The sequence below is a fragment of the Diadema setosum genome, chromosome 18 (assembly GCF_964275005.1).
Source record: "Diadema setosum chromosome 18, eeDiaSeto1, whole genome shotgun sequence".
NCBI classification, from domain to species: domain Eukaryota; kingdom Metazoa; phylum Echinodermata; class Echinoidea; order Diadematoida; family Diadematidae; genus Diadema; species Diadema setosum.
The window spans coordinates 24,499,030-24,520,251 of NC_092702.1; the positions used below are offsets into that span (position 1 = coordinate 24,499,030).

General features: G+C 37.9%; 1 protein-coding gene and 1 pseudogene across 1 annotated transcript; one reads left to right on the forward strand and one right to left on the reverse strand.

Moving 5' to 3' along the window:
* LOC140241403 (histamine N-methyltransferase-like) overlaps nt 1-2,035 on the forward strand; it is a 21,090-nt pseudogene extending 19,055 nt beyond the window's left edge.
* A 6,617-nt stretch (nt 2,036-8,652) lies between these two features.
* Nucleotides 8,653-20,905, reverse strand: LOC140241835 (aqualysin-1-like). Its single transcript, XM_072321588.1, has 8 exons — nt 20,758-20,905; nt 15,016-15,156; nt 13,736-13,862; nt 13,044-13,156; nt 11,980-12,127; nt 10,012-10,196; nt 9,603-9,774; nt 8,653-8,836 (listed from the first exon to the last, which is right to left on the reverse strand). The coding sequence occupies exons 1-8, from the start codon at nt 20,881-20,883 to the stop codon at nt 8,691-8,693; spliced, it is 1,158 nt and encodes a 385-aa protein (XP_072177689.1). The 5' UTR covers nt 20,884-20,905; the 3' UTR covers nt 8,653-8,690.
* Between the last annotated feature and the right edge of the window lie 317 nt (nt 20,906-21,222).

The following is a 21,222-nucleotide window of genomic DNA, read 5'->3' on the forward strand; positions in this document are numbered from 1 at the left end:
CTCTCGCGTCGAATACACCGTCATCGAGCCGGCCCAAGAACCCATGCGGGAATTCCAGGACCTGTCCGGGAGAGGGAAGCTGATTTTAGTAAAGTAGACTTTATCTGGTGCAACGAGACATTCGATGATTACCGCAGGAGACAGACTGCGGAGAGTCAGCAAGGATTCCACTTAGTTCACGCGATACATTCCTTTTATACGTCGATGACCTCAGACAAGGTGTGGAATTCCTGCAAGAGAAGCTGGTTGGATCGGGGGTCCTCTGCGTTATCCTTCTCTCAGGCAAGTTAAATTATCTTTTTTTTTTTTCCTAGATGATGTACTAGTGGCGAATCCAGGGGGGAGCACACCGGATGCCCCCCCCCCCCCCCGTTAATTTCTGTTCAAACAAAAGAAAAATAAAGAACAAATGGAGGGGCACGTGCGCCCCATTTAATTTTATAGAGCCCCCCCCCCCCCCCTTTACGTAATTCCTGGATCTTCCCCTGAATGTACCCCTCATTTAAGTTTTCTTTAATGAATGACGTGAACTCAAATCCTACTTCTGAAGGTGACAACTGGTAGTCATGTTGTACAACAAAGATATTCATGGAGTTTTTCTTTGACATGCCTGCACGAAACATAGGTGTCGGCCACTATTTACTAAAAATGCAAATTAAAGATGAGACGATGAAATACTATAGGTAATCGTCTGACAAGACTTGGTGTCCCATTAGTCGCTTTCACCCAAATCTTTGAAAAAGTTATTTTCTACAATTCAATGAGAAGATATTGTACATCAGTTTTCATCATCATAGAGGTGTACACGGATTAAGGAGTGACGTTTTGTCAAGGTTTGATGATTCATGGATAAAGTTTTCCAGTGAAACAACATAAAAGACGAAGTTGATTCTCAATTTGCGTGTGTGACTGTGACCCGTCATTGCCTTGTAAAATGTATGTCAAAACTTTTTTCTTTTTATCATCACTTTGTTAATTTGTTTATGTCGATAAATTTGTTAAAATAAATAAATCTTATCTGTTTGCTTGTTTTTGGTCTTTTTCAGATTAGCTTGAACCGATTGCAAATCACTGAGAGCACTGTCTGTTGAAGCTGTAATATCCGCTTTTGACTAATACATACCTACACTCATACACGTTCAAAATAGCATGTCTTCTGTAAGCAAAAACTGCCAAGTTCAAATTGTTATGATGACAGTGTTTAAGACCCGAATCGGTAATCTACATTTACAGCACAAGTGATTGCTTCGTTAAAGTGTGTGTGTGTGTGTGTGTGTGGGGGGGGGGGGGAGTCTGTCAATTTCGAATAAGATGTGAATAAGAACAGTAAGAAAGTGATTTGTAATTCTAAAGTATTCTTCAGCAGAACGTGTGTCTGTTATAAAGATATGTTTGTATAAAGAACTTGCAGTTACGATGACAATCCTTCTTTCCGAATTATTGCGTGTAAAATGAAACGATGGGTTTTGACGTCACAAATCGCTTACCGACACAATGCTGTGAAATACGCGTGACAGAAAATTTTACTTGTCCTCAGTATGAATCTACCTTAACCCCCTTGCGCCAATGACAACAGCTGTGTGTTTCTTTTTTTTTTTCTATGTAAACGATTCATTATTGTAATGTGTAGAGTATAGTATGAAAGGGTTTATTGCTTTTTCTCAATTCAGAGGAGGCTGGAATCCACCGCGTCTGGGATCGCTATCCAAAACTCGTGGAAGGCAGTCCGTCCCATAACTTGTGCTCCTCCCACCTCATTACACTTTACAAGGAGAGCAACATCCCCTACTCCTTCTACCGCCAGTCGTGGCCCTCCGACATCTCCCTGTGCTTCGACCCCACCTCAGCAAAGGGCAACGGGATGCTTGACTTCATAAGTCACGTGCCAAATTTCCGCCAATCGGCTCCACCGGCACTGAGGGACGATCTTCTGGCGTTCCTAAGGGAACTGAATCGCTCGGTGAAGGGTGATGAAGGTAGTTCGGGTGGATACCCGAGAGACTGGGATTCAGTCGTCATGATAAAATCAAATTAACTTTAAAACGAGTTCACTTCTGATTCGTTAATAAACTGAGAATTTGTTTTACATGCATACAAATTTCTACTTCTTTTTCGCCGTTGTGTTATCTCATTGTATTTTGTTTTACGTCGATGTGGTTATGTTCTTTATCCCTCTCTTTCGCATCAATCTCCTAGTGTGGAAAGAAAATGATAACATGCACACGTACATTGTATTATCCACACTAGTGACGCAAACAGAGATTATTATGACATAAACAGGAAAAAAAAAGGTAAAACATGTATATAAGGTTATGACCATACCTTTATACTGTAGGCCTACTCTATTTTGATTCTCATGTATACTTGTGCTGCTTTTTATGTTGTTGTTCAGACTTTTCTTTTTTTATATATTATGGTTTACACACATGCATTGTAATCATATCATGCTGATCATGAAGAAAGTTACGCAAAGTCATGAGACAAAGATAGAATAGGCCCTACACATGTTATTCCTGTTTGAGACTACTTTTGATATTGACGGAGAAATGATTATCATCTAGATCAGTGATGTAATTTACTACTTGATAGAAGAGTTTTTAATATGACATCTACCTATTTCAGTGTAAATTTCTTTGCTTCTGCAGAATCGCGTAAAATATGTATGTGACTTTCATTTGAAGGTCTTTTGATACGAAGTTACATAGTGATTTGGCTGTGGTTTAGGAGCGTTTGACAGACAAAAGAATTTCATAATTGAAATAACGAATAAGTATACTGGACACTCGCTAACTTTTAAGCAGGCATGATACTTGTCGAAGATATTGTACGAAATAGTATACTTTTCACTATTCCCTCACCTTGCTTCTTTCACTACCCGGAAACACTCCAGCAGTGGTTTATTTGGAAAGTGGACAATCCCCGCTGACCACACTATTGACACTTGACCACTGCATTCCATTGTGTTGTCAAACCCTTTAAGTGATAATGCAGTGGTTATTCACAAAATGTCACGATCGTAATCATACTGTTTTGGAACTTATTCCTTCCCAAATTTAGAATATCCCCCAGACAAATATCCATTTCACGTACTAGCTATACACAGTGTACAGTAGACCTCGCTTAAATCGACATCGCATAAGTCGACAACTCGCTTAAGTCGACACAATAAAAAAGTCCCGATTTTTGCCTTTGTTATTCCTTGAAAATTTCCTCGTCTTAGTCGACATTTATAAGTCGACAACTCGCGTAAGTCGACCTGATTTTTCAGTACCAACTGAACTGAAATACGTGTTAATTCCCTCGTCTAAGTCGACATAATTTTTCGCTCAAAATCTTATCGCCATTCTCTGAAAAAAAAAATTGTTTTCCCGCTCCGATTCGCTGCATTTTTACTCGGTAATTCGCTAGTGTACGGCGCGGTAGCGTTCGCGCCATGCGTCCATTGTCTTGTATGCCAGAATATAGAAAGGGCATACACTCATTTACACTGGAGTATTACATGTAGTATCCAAGGCAGTTCACTTTACCCATTTTCTCCCTCTCGTTATTCTCAAAACGCGCAAATTTTGTACACCAATATGTCCCAGTAGGTATTCATTATCCGAACATGAAATAGGTGTTCTTGTAAATCCGAATATTCTAACGTTAATTATTCCGAAGCGGTATAAGAAACCTGGGCCCTTTCTTAGAAAATTCATTAAAATGCAACTAATAGTGCAACTCAAAAAATCAAATGCAGGTGTATCAAATCACACGTGACTTTTTCATTTAAACGGAAGTGCGTTGCTGAAAAGACTTGCGTTGGATAATCATATGAAACTAGAAAATAATTGTACGAACCTGAAACTCAATTACGTTTAAACGCAACTCTAAAAATCAAATGCAAGTCCATAAAATCACACGCAACGATGTATTTAAACGCAAGAGCGTTGCAGAGTAACTATAGAAGACTTGCGGTTTTCGTACGAAACTAGAAACTGCGTTTAAAAGCATCTCTATACATCTACGGAAGTGCGTTATTGTTGAAAAGACTTGCATTACTCTTTTTTTTTATTTCGTAAGCAAAATTAGAAATTAAACGCAACTCTGAAAATCAAATGTAAGTCCATCAAATCACACGGAACGCTGAAAAGACTTGCGTTTGATAATCATACGAAACTAGAAAATTGTAGGGAACTTAATCTCAATTGCGTTTAAACACAACTCTAGAAATCAAATGCAAGTCCATCAAATCACACGGAACGCTGAAAAGACTTGCCTTTGATAATTATACGAAACTAGAAAATTGTAGGGAACTTTTTGTAAACTCAATTGCGTTTAAGCGCAACTCTAAAAATCAAATGCAAGTCCATCAAATCACACGCAACGCTGTAATTAAACGCAAGAGCGTTGCAGAGAACACTTGCGGTTTTTTTGTTGTTTTTTTTTGTTGTACGAAACTACCCGCTGTATAAGAAACCACTGCGTTTACACGCATCTCTAAACATCTACGGAAGTGTGTTATTGTTGAAAAGACTTGCATTATTTTTTTCAATTCGTAAGCAAAATTAAGAATGAAACGCAACTCTGAAAATCAGATGCAAGTCCATCAAATCACATGGCTGAACGCTGAAAAGTCTTGCGTTTGATAATTATACGAAACTAAAAAATTTTAGGGAATATTTTTTTTTTAATCTCAATTGCGTTTAAGCGCAACTCTAAAAATCAAATGCAAGTCCATCAAATCACACGCAACGCTGTAATTAAACGCAAGAGCGTTGCAGAGAACACTTGCGGTTTTTTTGTTTTTTGTTTTTTGTTGTACGAAACTACCCGCTGTATAAGAAACCACTGCGTTTACACGCATCTCTAAACATCTACGGAAGTGTGTTATTGTTGAAAAGACTTGCATTATTTTTTTCAATTCGTAAGCAAAATTAAGAATGAAACGCAACTCTGAAAATCAGATGCAAGTCCATCAAATCACATGGCTGAACGCTGAAAAGTCTTGCGTTTGATAATTATACGAAACTAAAAAATTTTAGGGAATATTTTTTTTTTTTTAAACTCAATTGCGTTTAAACGCAACTCTAAAAATCAAATGCAAGTCCATCAAATTACACGTAACGCTGTATTTAAACGCAAGAGCGTTGCAGAGGAGACTTGCGGTTTTTGTACGAAACTATAAGAAACTGCGTTTAAACGTATTTCTAAACATCTACGGAAGTGTGATATTGTTGAAAAGACTTGTATTATTTTTTTATTTCGTAAGCAAAATTAAAAATTAAACGCAACTTTGAAAATCAAATGCAAGTCCATCAAATCACACGGAACGCTGAAGAGACTTGCGTTTGATAATCATACGAAACTAGAAAATAATTTAAACTCCATTGCGTTTAAACGCAACTCTAAAAATCAAATGCAAGTCCATCAAATTAGAAGCAACGCTGTATTTAAAACGCAAGAGCGTTGCAGAAAAGACTTGAGGTTTTTGTTGCGAAACTAGAAACTGCGTTTAAACGCATAAAAATTTACGGAAGTGCGTTATTTTTTATCTCGTAACGGAACTTTCGCCGTGACCGAACTTAGTCTGCACTTGCAGGGGAAAGACATCGCAACATTACACGTTTCAAACTATCGAAACGCATGCTGCTGCACGAAATGTCAATGAAAAAAAAAAAATGATAACGAATTATTGTTAAAGTTCGCTATGCCAAGGTTTAAATCTCAGTCCGAAGTTAAAAGTAGTCCGACAATGGAAAGAGGTTTGTTTTTACGAAGGCTAGTACAGAAAGATGTCCTTTTCGGATGAACAAACTTTTCTTCTTCTTTTTATTTCGGACGGGCCCGCGCCGTACAGAGCGGTAATGTTGCGTATCGGAGCGCGAGAGCAATTCATTTTCAGAGTATGGCAATAGAAATTTAAGCAAAACAAATATGGCGACTTAAGAAAGGAAAATCACACATATTTCAACTCAGTCGGCACTGAAAAATTATCTCGACAGAATCATGCGTAATCACACGCATATCTTCGCAGCAACGCACTTGAATTTAAATCGCAAAGTTTAATGCAATTTTGGGGAATTTGCGTGTGATATTTCAAATCAAGTTTAAAACGTAAAGGCCCGAATTCACGAAGGTGGTACAAATGAAACCATGGTTTAAACCATGGACAAAAACCATGGAGCGCCAAGTGCCGCACTGAATATTTCGTTACGAAATCAGTCATTTCGTCGATGAAATGATTATTTTGTAACGAAATGACAACATTTTGTAACTAAATGAACATTTCGTCCACGAAATGATAATTTTGTTAACGAAATGGTCATTTTGCCGACGAAATGACCAATTTCGTAACGCAATATTCCGTTCGACACTTGGCGCTCCATGGTTTTTGTCCATGGTTTAAACCATGGTTTCATTTGTACTACCTTTGTGAATTCGGGCCAAAGTGTCTAAAAACGGGCCTAGGTTTCCGATCCCGCTCTCTCAAAACCTCTCTTGGGAATTACACGTTGTCGTTACTAACTCGCGCGAAATTTATGCATGAACTAAAACATTTTTGTTGCTGATGTCAGTGGGCATGTTTTGACGGCAAAAGGAGTAATATTTGGGTAAACATCCGCATCGTGATCCAAATCTTACTCTGTACAGGGGAAATTAGCTTTCATTTATAAGTCGACAAAATGTCGACATTCGAGTAAGTCGACGTGTTTTGCTCAGTCCCGATTATGTCGACTTACGCGAGGTTGACAGCGAGTTGTCGACTTATGCGATGTCGACTTAAGCGAGGTCTACTGTATATCTTCATTCATTTTATGTGCGTCGTCGTCTGCAAGAATGCATGGATATGTAATGTAATGTAATGTTATGTTATGTAAACGATGTAATGCAATGTAATGTAATGTAATTTTCATATCATGTAATACGATTTTCTGTTTGTATTTTATGTCAACTTGTCTTGTATATTGAATTGCCGAATAAATAATAATAATAATAACAATGTTATGTAACCGATGTAATGCAATGTAATGTAATGTAATGTAATGTAATGTAATGTAATGTAACCGAAACAATACTTCATTGGTTTAGTGTAAATGCCCATGTCAACATGAGCTTGGTTCTTTTTCGGGCAGTTCTCATGCCATCCGGCAAAGCCTATATACCACAATATGTACTCCTACACTCCCAGTCCCGATTAACAGCATATACAAGGGGATGCCGACTGTTCCATGAATATTGTCGTCCTATACTGCCATTCAATATGTTATTGTATGATATTAAATACTGCTCAAACTGGACGTGAGTTATGAGACTTTGCATTACAGTGTTCGATGTGCTGTAACTCCTACTCATATCTATTCTCTTTGTACTGCTCACGCTACCACGCTTCCAAAGCATCTATCGCCAAGATTGATTCACATCAACCTTTTTTTTTTAACCAAAAGAACACCCAAGCAATTCAAAAAGAATGTTACGCTTGGTAGGAATCAATTGAACTTCATTTGATGATTCTTATTCAAAGAGTATTTTATACGCCAATGTACAGACAGACAAACGAACTCCTCAACACTAATACAAGAAGTAACAAAAATAATGCAAGGAAAACGACACGCAAAAGAATTTATGCATGTTCTCTCTACATGTATTTCTTTCACAAAAACAAGATTTGAATTGATTTTAATCTCTCTCGTTCTCATTATTTCACTAATTGCACGAACATAAGAAGCTGTTACCTTTCATTGACCACACAAGCTATTCTGATCTAATTGTGCTACAATTTATTACAATTTGACTCTGCATGATGTCAATGGAATACCAGTACAAAGAATAGGGCAAATTCATTGTTTGTATATAATTAACGTCTCCGTCCTTCATGTCGTAATTTAATCTGGAGATATTTCACGTTAACTCTGATCGGAATAGGCCTATAGACAAAAAATGTTGGACAAAAATGTTACGCGTAAGGCTATAATGCTAAAAATATTACAGATATGGGCAATGGCACCATAAAGAGAGAAAATGGGGGGGGGGGGAATCCTGCATAAAATTGGCAAATCATCGTGCTTTCTGTTATTACAGACGTGGAGGAATGATGACAATTCTCACAAAATATTCCTATACCTTTCGTAAAGAAAAGACATTATATTATGGAGGAGAAAACTCTATGAGAAAATAATAATACCTTTCAGGTAAGATTAGACAAAGGTGGGGGAAGAACGACAATGTAATGTCATCGGTGGAAGACTACTTGTAACGCTAAAGAGGCGTAAGAAGGACACACAATGAATTTTAGAGAGAATGAATATTTCCAGAAAGTGAGAAGGTGAGTCCAAACAACTTTTACTTTTATCAGTCTGGTCAGCGCAATAGGATTAAATAATACAGTGTCTTCACCTTGAATGATACAGTGTATTAAAGATACTTGTAAAATAACATTCGATCAGTGTCAGGTGAACTAACTGCCAATATTTTGAGGTTATCAAATTTGCGTAGCGACCTACCTGTATCTATACATGGCTGTATGCTACACCGCTGACTGCATCAATGGAACGTCTGAACATCATAACATAGTGTACAGTATACAAGGCGATTTACCTCTAGGTTTACTTCTTTTGGATTGTACTTCTTTTATGTGTGCGTGTGTGTGTGTGTGTGTGTGTGTGAGTGTGATAGATACATAAAACATTTCTTGAGCTGCACTTTATTCCTCACTGCTGCTTCGGTATCTGCAACAACAAGTTTGGGGCGCCATTCGGATCCTGTACTTTGTCTCGGGCGGCAGTGTTCATGATGATATCACGCAAGTCAGCTGGAGTGCGGGAGGGATCCATTCCAAGATGGACGGCAGCCACTCCTAGGAGTTTGAAAGAAAAAGATATCACAACGTATATGAGCATGTGTGTGTGTGTGCGTGTGTGCGTGTGTAAGATAACGTTGAAGCTAATTGTAAAGTACTGGTGAAATACTTAGAAATGTCGCGTAATTTGCACTTCATCTTTGTTTGAAAGTGAATTTGTAGAGGATGAATATCCATCGCGTCAAGCCACTCAAGAGTTGCGCTAATGTTGATAGTATCAATAACCTTAACAAAAGGAATGTTGCTGACTCATTGACAATATGGGGCAATGGGCTAAATACGTGTACTCAAACCAAGGGAGGGGGATATGGTTGAGAGATGATGACAGCATCGCCTCGTTAGACAAAAATTCCATTGATATCACCGATCTCGTCAAAATCTGATCAACTTCGGGATTCCACAAACAGGGGGTGTTTCATAAAGCTGTTCGTAAAGTTACGAACAACTTACGAGCAACTGGTGATCAGTTCTTGAGTTGAATTATGGAAATTCTGATAAGTACATGTATAGCATACCAGAACTGATCACCAGTCGCTCGTAAGTTGTTCGTAACTTTTATGAAACAGGGCCCAAGACAAACTTCATATCCGGGATTGTCCTCACAATTGTGTATATTTTTTTGGTCGATTTTGTATTGATACTTTCACTGGTTTTTCCACTGGTCTTCTTATGTTTGGTCTTACTTATTTCATCAAATTGGACTTGAACTTAATCTGCAGGCTGTCATTGCGTTATATTCACGAGCCTGTCCAATCGATCTTACCGGCGACGTGAGGTGTAGCCATGCTAGTGCCGCTGATCGTTCGGTAGAGGTCATCACCAAGCCACGACGCTGCCGTGATGTACCGGCCGGGTGCAAAGATGTCGACACAACCACCCCAGTTTGAGAAATAGGCTCGTTCGTCGTCAATCTCCGAGGCACCGACAGTCAAAGCCTTCGGAAATGAAAGATGCGCAGTGTTTAATCATTCACAAGCCAGCAACATACATGTAATAAAGTAATCCATCAGTACTTGTGACATGCGCTCTGGCTTTTACCATGGGTGTTTACGTCGGCAATAAAATTCTAGACCCGCAGCACTAGTATTACTGGACTTTCATATGATTTCTTACAAGTATATCTTTTTCTTTTGAGATTCCCTTTGAATTCAGATGATAAATTTTGGATTTACCTCTCGTGATCGAGCAGGCGATCGACGACACGACTCATAGTCGCTATTTCCAGCAGCTACGACGACAAGAACACCCATCTGGTCCATGAGGGTGAGAACTTCGTCTTCGGCATACGACCCGCTGCCCCCAAGCGACATGGACGCAATGGCCGGACGTTGGCCGCTGATCGCAACCCACTCCATACCTTCAAACAGAAAATGATAGTTTGTGGTCTTATGTATTGTTGGGTAGCTTATGAAGTCTTGGCGCTGTTCGTCACGTCCAGAGAAAGCTGTCATTCTTGTTACTACTTCAGTATTGCCAGATACCCAGATACCCAGTTTATATCGTACACATTAAACAAGAGAAACATCCCGCGTAAAAGAACCTGTCAATCGGGCGGATGACTTAAATGCACATGCGTACTCACATGCCCAGTATTGTACATAAGCGCTTTTCAAAGCAAAGTACGATAAAATAACAAAAGAAAATAGAATACGACAAACAAGCGATTTTTTTCCAGATAAGTTTTATAGCGTGTACTGATTAATAAGTCCAACGTTGATGGAAAATTCGTCACGAAATTGGCATTTACGGTGTGATTCCTCTACAATGCCAAGGACATGTCCTATCAGCATTACGTTAAAGTTGATTAAGCAATTACCAGAGGTCATCATTCAGGAAAATCATGTGTATGTTTTCAACTGACATGGCAGCTTCCTTTTAAAAAACTAAGTGATTTTGCAAAGAATATCTAACCTCCTTTGCGAAGAATACCCGCCCGATTGACATATGATAACATATTGGTCATCATTAATACTTTGAGTTCTCACACATGCCAGAACCTCAGAAAAGTCAGGAAGACTGATATTCCTTTAAAAACTCGTGTGCAATGAATATGAGGCACAAATACAGAGAAAACTTAATCCAAAGTTCCCTAGAGGGATACATGTACTTAGATTCCTTTATACATGTATTTGACAAAGTATATCAGTCGATCGGCATACATGGAAATAAACTCCTTCACGACTGCTAAGATTAATTATCGGTGAGTTAAATCACAACGATAATGATTTGAGCTATATATGTTCCATATGAAGTGCACCTTATTCTGAAGATCGTAGGAGATTACTTTGTGTCTTGACGAGTGAAATCAATCAGTGTTAATTATAAGACAACGTGGCATTGTTTAAGAAGTTGAACAAATGAAAAGAGCAGTGTGACATCTTGCAAGGTAGATCGCAGATGAAGAGAATCTGATGAAGAAATATCAGTGACACGAGACAAGAAAGGCGCAAAAACATTATGCATGGCAACACATAAGCAAGGAATCAAAATGAATAGGGCAGGGGGTTGTGAAGAGAATCGATCGCCTTTATTCTATAGGAATTAAAGAAAATAAATGAACGAATATGCATTAACATGACGATGAAATCCGGCTACGTCATAGAGATATCGGTCGACAGCATGGCCTGGGAGTTCGACGATTCTCGTGGTTCGTCGCATAGAGCCAAAGGGAAAGTCGTTTTTTTTTTTTTTTATTTGTTTGTTTTACTGAGGCATTCATGTAATAATAGCACATCCGTCTAATAGCATTGCACAGTAAGAGGAAGACCAAAAAAATCCACCTGACGTCGAACTGTGAAGAGGAGATAGATCTTTGACATGATCTTTTAACTTGGGCAAGCGTTGAAAAAAAAAACCAACATGCATACCTATTATGAATTGAGTTGCTACTTTCCTTGCCAGAAGTTATTATGAATGTTCAATTTGTTTTGTTTAAGAAGAAGCCGACTTCTATTTCATGTTTTATGTGTGTATGATTCACACAGAACAGTGTAGGAGCAGTTGCTATTGGTTTTATGATCTATAGTGATGTATCAACAGCAGAGCAAGGGCACTGGCTGGGGGGGGGGGGGGTGGGGGCTACATGTACATGCATAACATAGCGACGGTCCCTCTGAGCCGAGACCAAGTTCGAATCGCACCTTCCATGACGCCACCTTTGGAGCCAGAGCCGGAGCAGCCTAGAACTCGCACAGAATGAACATGGGCCTTGGGCGCCACCCCGTACACCTTCCCGGCAACGGTGCTGGCGCAGTGGGTCCCGTGTCCCTGGCAGTCTCCATCGGCGCCCTGGACGTGTAATAATTGCCACAGATTGCACCAAACAGGGGAAATTACAGAAGGGGGAACAAATAAGAAGGTTGAAATGAGTTACTGAACAAGAACTTAAGACCCCTCAAATGCAGCCAGTAGCGTTTAGCAGCATCTGACCAGTATTGTGACTATGAGCAATGTCACAAGACCGCTTCAAGAGAATTTCGTATCAGAGCATTTAACCTGATGAAAATTATTCGTCCTAGGAGCAGTAAATGATAACGAAAGACATACAATTTGTATTCCGACTATGCAGTTCTGAGAATTTGAATGATATAGCAAACATCACAAACTTGGCTCTCATAGATGCTGTGGAAGTACTGGATGCATTTGAGTTTCTTCGTAGGTACACTTGTGAGTCTAACCTTCCATTACTCCTCCCTTAGACCCGGATCCCTCGCAGCCTAGCACGCGGACAGAGTAAAGGGTGACGTTGGGCGCAACGCCGTATGCCTTTCCCCCGATGGTACTGGCGCAGTGTGTGCCGTGACCCCGGCAATCTCCGTCAGCTCCCTAGGCAACAATGGTCGGTCAATGGACTTGACTGACATCATGTCATTATGGTCAAAATGTAGGACAAGTTTACGATCATCCCATATAGTATGCACTTTTTTAAAGCATATTTTGAAGCTTTCCGAGCAATACCCTCTATAGTTTTCTATAGTCATAAAAGAGTCATAACCATAAACACGAATTAAATTTATCTTAAACATGTAAGTCATTTTTTTTTCAGCCATAAAAAAAAAGAGTAGTGTGGCTCCATATCAACCTCAGATAATGACCGGCATGAAAGCCCTTCAGTAACCGAATGAAGCGTACTGAGAAGTTCTGCTACGAGAATGATCCCCTTCTGTATAATACACTTATAAGGTATAAGATATTATGTACTTACGATGGCGTATTCCATAGCATCGTATGCGATGAATGCACGGTCCTCAAACTCCTCATGTGTAGTTCGGATACCCGTATCTAACACGTACACATTTACACCAGCTCCGCCATCTCCTGGTCAACAGAATGAGTAAATAAACAAACAAAAGTAAGCAAATGAATTAAATTCATTTGCTGACTCTTAGTTCTTCATTTACCATTTCAGTCCATCAATGTCTCTATACAATGATGTTTATGCACTTTAGTTTGTTTATTCACTTGTCGCCTCTTGCTTTAGGGACCTCCCAAACTTCATGTTCACGTAGAGTGTATAGGCATTCATGTTCATTTGTTTATTGTTGTTTTTCTTTTTATTTCAAACAACACATTCAACAATATACGCAATGAGACATATGCTGCTGCAAATGCTATATACTGTACCTGAAATGCAGGTGTATGCTACTAACTGTGCTCGTCAATTCCTGGTACATACCGACCTGATGTTGACCTGAAAATTCCTGGCTACGAACCTAATTACAACTGCTAAACCTGCTGATCGGTTAACTCCCTTTTACTCGCAATGTGATTATTCTTTATACCTGACGTGTATTTTATTCCAAACTAACTAATCATAGTACATTGTATTATGGACACACTTGTGAAAGCGTACCAAAAAAAAAAAAAAGAATTAAAAATGAAATAATAGAGTATTACCGATTGGAGTGTAGGAATCATCGAGTGGTAGATCGGCTTGATCGATGCGATCGAGACCCCAGGTGGTCTCAGTGGCATACACCATTCCGTCTTCCTCTACGTATCGCACTGCATCATGGGACCGCACCTGTCACATCCACACATCCACACACACAAGAATTTGCCAGTTATACAAAGTGCAGTTGAAGTTTAGTTGCTATTGGCAGAGCAGCATGACGTCATGCACTGAATAATAGAACAGATGGACTTAAAGGACAAGTTCACCTTCATAGACATGTGAGTTGAGTGAATGCAGCAATGTTAGTAGAACATTATCAGTGAGAGTTTGAGGAAAATCAGACAATCCGTTCAAAAGTTATGAATTTTTTAAGTTTCTGCTTACTAAAGGCTGGATGAGAAGACTACCATGGCTTGTGATGTCACAATCAGTCATGAGTACAACGATATAAAGAAATATTAAAGAAAAGTCAACATATTTTTACTTTTCTCGCATAACAAAAGAACACTCGACTTCTCTCTTTCAGAAGGCAAGGGGAATAATATTACCCTTAACATACGTCAGTAACTAGTTGACGAAATGTGCACTTTATTCAAAAAGTGATGTTTTGTGAAATTCTCTTTTTATTTTCCTTATATCGTTGTACGCATGTGACATCATACACTGTGGTAGTCTTCTCATCCAGCAGTGACTGCGCAGATACTTAAAAAATTCACAACTTTGGAACGGACGGTCTAATTTTCCCCAAACTTTCACTGATGTGTTCTACTAATATTGTTGCCTTCACTCAATCCACATGTCTATGAAGGTGGACTTGTCCTTTAATTCTTTCCTCATCTTTGTGCGTTCTTACATTGGTTGACGTGCTTCACTGCACTGCATGTAAGTGCACACTTTAAAAGGACCCATCGTCGCAGAAGAAATAAAAGTACTTGTTTCAGCCTTACTAGTTTCTTTTTTCCCCTTTCTTTGTGAGAAGTTTAGTCAAAGGGTGCCCCCCCCCCCCAGAAAAAAAAAAAAAAAAAGATTCTTGATTTTACGGAGATAGGATGAACTCGAAATTGAAATATCAATATTTTACCTGAGACCATTAGTACAGTTTCAATAAAGGGAGGTAGATCATACCGTAATGATACAGTGAACTTCGACTTCCACTTTGGCAACCCGTAACTTATCAAATGGGTTTAATGAATGAATAATATATACGTCACTAAATTATATCATGTTCTCACAGACTAACATGAGTACAACGACAACATATCAAACAGTATCGTAAACTTGCCAGTTGAAGTGCCTTCGAAGGAAACTCGGCGACGAAAGCGTTGATGAGATGACGAAGTCGTTTCTTGATGACCATTTTGATGCCGTCGGCATTTGCACGCTGGACCAGGGAATTGGACACGACGTCATTGTCGACTTCTTTCTGTGAACATGATCGAAGAAAAAAAAAATCCAGTACCGAAAACTATCGAAAACACGTCATCTAATCAATAGAATTTCGGCAACTATAGAGTTATTAATAAACTATAGAGTTATTAATAGACATCATTTAGTGTAAAGTATAGGCATAACCGGAGGGCCAAACCCCAAAAAGTCGCTTACTTAACGAGTGAGTTGCACTCTCTCTACAAACTAAGTAGACCATGCTTATTTTCAAGTTTTTATTGTAACAAACAACATTCCACTGGTCTACCTCAAAAAATTTGTTGCGAAAGCCTCCAAATCCAAGATGGCGTCCATGATGGCCGCCATATTTACTGAATTTGTTATTTGCAAGATAGAATTTGATTGAAACATTAGATTTCAACAAATTTGATGTCATATGAAAGAGAATAAAATTATCTACAAGTTGATACCATTTTTGTGGGTTGTTGTGATAACTGGATTGAGATTTTAAGGAAAAAACACTCATTTTTTGATATTTTTCTGAAAAAAGGAAAATCATGAAAATGCTTGATTCAGCATAAATCAAAGAAAGACAGAAGGATTATCTTGAAACGTTTCAAAAATTTTGTTTGACATATAATTAATATTTGGAGAAAATTAGGGGACAGTACCATCTTTGGTTCAGGAGAAATAATGTCTCAAACTTGAAAACTCACTACGTAAAAATGGCCACTTTAGTTGTGACAAGACCTTGTTGGTCGTGAAAAAAGCCTGCGCACGCCAAGACTACTACACGCACCACTGGCACCGGCGCTTGTAGCAGTGATAGTGGTGCGTGTAGTAGTCTTGGCAAACGCAGACTTTTTCTTTGACAAACAAGGATTTGTGCCTGCAAACTAACTTTTCATACCAAGTGGTAGCTCAGGTGACGCTGATTGCTATTATTTCAAAGTAGATTGTTCTGAAGCAGATGAGATGAAGCAAAAAATATCTTTCAAATAGAGGTAGAAGCTTGAAACACTAACCTTGCTATAGAAAGTTTAAAACAAAATGTGGATCAATCACTCAAAAAATTCAAGATTGCAGGCCATCAGAGCTGACATAGTGTATTGCGCCAAAGTAAATGTATCATTTTGATTTTGATACAATTTTGTCTGTTTGGCTGTCTATTTATATGGTTTTTATATATTCTGAACATTTCAATGGTATTTCAAACCATCTTAGGTTTTCATGGAGACATTTTTCAGAATGCACCATGAATATTTCTCTAAAAAGTAAAAAACAAATAAAATTAAAAATGTTTATGAAAACCATGCAGAAATTAACATCTTTCCCATAATATAATCAATATTTGGAGAAAATTAGGGGTCAGTATTGTATTTGGTTCAGGAGTTATAATGTCTCAAACTTGAAATCCAATTTTACATAATATATATACATATATTATCTGTTCCCAAAGACGTCACAGAGGGTCAAATCCAAGATCGTGCTTAGTTTTCGAGTTCCACTCTCTCTATAAACAAGACCATACATAATATTAAGTATACTAAGCAATGTTCCGTAAGTACACCTCAGTAGATTTGTTGCAAAAACCTCCAAAGTACAGATGCGGTCCAATAGGGCCGCCATTTTTATTGAATTTAACATTTCAAACATAAAATTTGATAGAGACATTGGATTGCAACAAATTTGATGTCATATGAAGGAGAGCAAAACTTCATAAAAGTTGATACCACTTTAGCTGTGTATTGTGATAAATGGGGGGGGGGTTGTTTGCTTCTCCCTTTTTTTTTGGGGGGGGAAGAATACATATTTTTATATTGTTTTGAAAAAAGGAAGAAATGTAAAAATGCATGATTTAATATTTATCAAAGAAGAACTGAAGAATTGTTTTGAAACCTGCGATTGAGATTGAGATTTACTGAGATTGAGACATAATTCATATTTCTGGAATTATAGGTAGTATCATACACTGTTGACAAGTTAACATCTAAAACTTGAAGAAAAAAATATATTTATGCATTATAAATTTTGCATACAATGTGTTTACATGGCCACATGCAATATTGTTATGATTTAGTGACTTGCAAGTACCTGCAAACTAACTTTTCATGCCAAGTGGTATATAGGTGTCGCTATACTGTAGCATTTCATCATAGTAGATTGTTCTGAGGCAGATAAGATTGAACAGAAAGTATTTTCCAAAAAGAGATAGGAGCTTGGAATTTGGCACAAATTTTGCCAATGTGTAATATTTAGCGATAAAAATAGTATCCACACAAAATTCAAGATGGCGGTAATTAATCAAGGTTGTCGTTCAAGGCATTATTTACCATTAGTGCACGTAAAACAAAAACCCAGCTTTACTTATAATGCCTCAAACTAGTTCTAAACTGTGACTTAGGGATAGAACAACTAATGTACAAACTTAAATCAGTATAATTAATGCTAAATATAGATATACTAAATAGATCTGATAAGAATGTTTTTTTTTTAGTATGTTAACAGTTATCATGGTTATGGTTTCTTGAAAAGAAATGGTGTTATCTCTGTATGGTTTAGGCTTTATTATATTTTTTTTTACATGGTAGAATGTTTTGTGATACAACTAACCTGCACATATAAAGCGAATGTGATATTTCTCCCAATGGTAAACAATACCTTTAGTGTGTTGCGTGAAAGTTAAATCTCAACTTATACACTGTAACTTATAATTTGATATATTTTTTTTTTAATCTTCTTATATTGCTGTCTATTACATGTTTCCATACATCCGAACGATATTGTACTAGTGTAAACCATATTGAGGGTCTTTTTTGGGGGTGGGGGTGGAGCTCATTCCAGTGTTTGGGTAAGGCCCAATCTTTGATAAAAAATGAAATGCTTCTGTATCAAAGATATGCTTTTTTACTTGTATGTTACTCTGCTGTTGTAGAAACGTGAATGATGATGGTATATGTGTAATAATGTCTGATCCGCAGATGTCCTTGAAAGCCCTTCTGATCCGAACCCCCCTCCTAAAAAAAAAAAAAAAAAAAAAAAAAAAAAAAAAAAAAATCGACATGGCGGCAATTTCTCAACTTTGCTCTTAAATGTGTTGTGCGAAATTACTTTTCAGTATACTGTTCAAATAAAATTGTCCAAATTTATTATTCGTGCTGTATATTCACATTTACAAATAAGCATGCTGAAACTGTATTTACTGTTATCAGATTTTCTTACATTGTTTTTAGGCTGATTTCATGTGGGTTATAGTGTCACAATTGACCTGAACTTATGCCATTGGTATGTCTAGATACTTTCCCATATTAGATATAAGGATCTCTCGAGAGTGAAAATGTTCATTTTCATTCATTTTAGAGTGACCTCGTGGATCACTCGAAGAGTGACGAGTGATCCCTAAGGCAGGGCTCGACACTAATGGTGGTCCGGTGGCCCGGGGCCACCAAAAACGCTCGTCGGGCAAACAAAATGTCAGAAATGAAGAATTTGGTGGCCTGATCGGGCCAACGAAAAAGGTCGGATATTTGCCTTTGGGCCACCAAAAATAAAAGTTAGTGTGGGGCCCTGCCAAAGGTCACTCTGAAATGAGTGAAAATGAACATTTTCACACAAAAGTCACTCCAATTTCACTCTAAATTCACCGTTTTCTGTTATTCACTCCTCACATCAAAAGTAAAAACTTCCACTCGATTTGTTTTTTTTTTTTTCTTTTTCGGAAAGTAGAATATCACTGTTTTTAAGAATATGTCCATAAAAACCTAAGACGGTTTAAGATAGGGCAAAAGACAAAATTGTATCAAAATCGACATAGTACATTTAATTTGGCGCAATACACTATGTCAACTTTGATGGCTGTCATCTTAATTTTTTTTTTTTTTTGAGCGGTTGATCTAAATTCTGTCTTAAACTATCTACAACAAGATTGGTGCCAAGTTTCAAGCTATTACCTCTATTTGATTTTTTTTTTTTTTTGGCTTCATCTCATCTGCTTCAGAACAATCTACTTTGAAATGATAGCGATCAGTATTACATAAGCTACCACTTGGTATGAAAAGTTAGTTTGCAGGCACAAATCCTTGTTTGTCAAAGAAAAAGTCTGCGTTTGCCAAGACTACTACACGCACCACTGGCACTGCTACAAGCGCCGGTGCCAGTGGTGCGTGTAGTAGTCTTGGCGCGCGCAGACTTTTTATGACCAACAAGGTCTTGGTCACAACTAAAGTGGCCATTATTACGTAGTGAGTTTTCAAGTTTGAGACATTATAACTCCTGAACAAAAAATGGTACTGTCCCCTAATTTTCTCCAAATATTAATTATATGTCAAACAAAATTCTTGAAACGTTTCAAGATAATCCTTCAGTCTTTCTTTGATTTATGCTGAATCAAGCATTTTCATGATTTTCCTTTTTTCAGAAAAATATAAAAAAATGAGTGTTTTTTCCTTAAAATCTCAATCCAATTATCACAGCAACCCACAAAAATGGTATCAACTTGTAGATAATTTTATTCTCTTTCATATGACATCAAATTTGTTAAAATCTAATGTTTCTATCGAATTCTATCATTTAAATAACAAATTCAGTAAATATGGCGGCCATCTTGGACGCCATCTTGGATTTGGAGGCTTTCGCAACAAATTTTTTGAGGTAGACCAGTGGAATGTTGTTTGTTACAATAAAAACTTGAAAATAAGCATGGTCTACTTAGTTTGTAGAGAGAGTGCAACTCGACCTCTGTTTTTAGCTTTTGGCCCCCCGGTTAGCAGGACCAAAACTGTAGCTAAACATGCCGTCCCACTTCGGGTTTTTAGGTAGTTTACCATTGCTCCCACATTGTGATGCCTTAAAATTTAAGGCTGAAAGGTAATTATGTGATACCATTTACATTCCAATTCTTACCTGTTGTAGGTTTTATAGATATCTCATCAGCATGAATATACTTTTTGCTTGATATCCATGACAAATGGAAACAGACAGGGAAATATAAAGGAAGTCAACAACTAGAAAACTAGAAAAAAAAAAACTTGAAAAGTATGTATGGGGGGGGGGGGGGGCTGCAGACCCAGCCCCTCGGTTCCGCAGCCTGTGATATAATTATGGATATCAAAGAAATTAGTGTCAAATAAAAACACCACAGGAGCCAAAAATTTGGACTGACGTTTCGGTCAAAGATCATCGCAGCACTATACATTAATAATGTGATGGCGAATGCACGGATTTGAACGAGAATTAGACCTCTATCACACATAAATTATACACGACGATATATTTGCATAATGTTGCAATATCTACTTACCTAGTTTGGCTTAAAAAGTAAGCCCTCTCCTACGTAGTGAAACAATCAGCAATCATTATGCAACATAGCAATTGATATCTAGCTGGAACAAGACGTAGACACGTCTTGGGGAAAAGAGGATTATTTTTATGATAATGTCATACGTATTATAGATTTTTACACAACCGACAGCGTGATTTACCTACTCTTGTCATGACGACTGAATATTAATTTCGCTGTCATTCCATATTCCGCAAAGATTTTCATCATTTTTACACACAACATGACACAAAATGACATGACAGCGAAGGGGGTGACAGCAAGACTGGTATAAAAGGGTGACAATTGATCTGTTCCCACCTTGAGAACTACGATGTATGATCCTTCAATGGCGTCATCGGAGCGGTAAAATGGCGCCAGAGCTTGGCGGCTGGCCACCAACTGGAGAGACACGCCTACCAACGCGAGAAATAATAACTGCCTCATGGTACCTAGGATGACAACGTCAGATAAATTGTGACACTGAAAATGCAAATCAACATAATTATCGAAGATATCATCATGATGAACAACCGCTTTTCTTTACTAGCTGTACTTCATTTAGGTCTACGTACTCCTCATCTTCCTTCGATGTATCAATGCTTTTCTCTCATCATTCATTTACTGTATTCACTAGTTCATCTATTTTTGAATTTTGAAATTTTCTGTTCCCCGTGACGTATTTATATTTTGTGCGATCGCTCATATCACTCGGAAAACAAACATGCAATCGATATCTGCACCCTGCATTGAATTTCAGTATCGGAACGTCACCATTACTTTATT

Coding starts and splice junctions, on each gene's coding strand:
- LOC140241835 (XM_072321588.1), bottom strand. CDS start 20,883: ATGAGGCAGTTATTATTTCTCGCGTTGGTAGGCGTGTCTCTCCAGTTG. Junction 10,197..11,979: donor CAAAGGTGGCGTCATGGAAG/GTGCGATTCGAA, acceptor TTCTGTTTGAAG/GTATGGAGTGGGTTGCGATC. Junction 8,837..9,602: donor GGCTACACCTCACGTCGCCG/GTAAGATCGATT, acceptor TCAAACTCCTAG/GAGTGGCTGCCGTCCATCTT.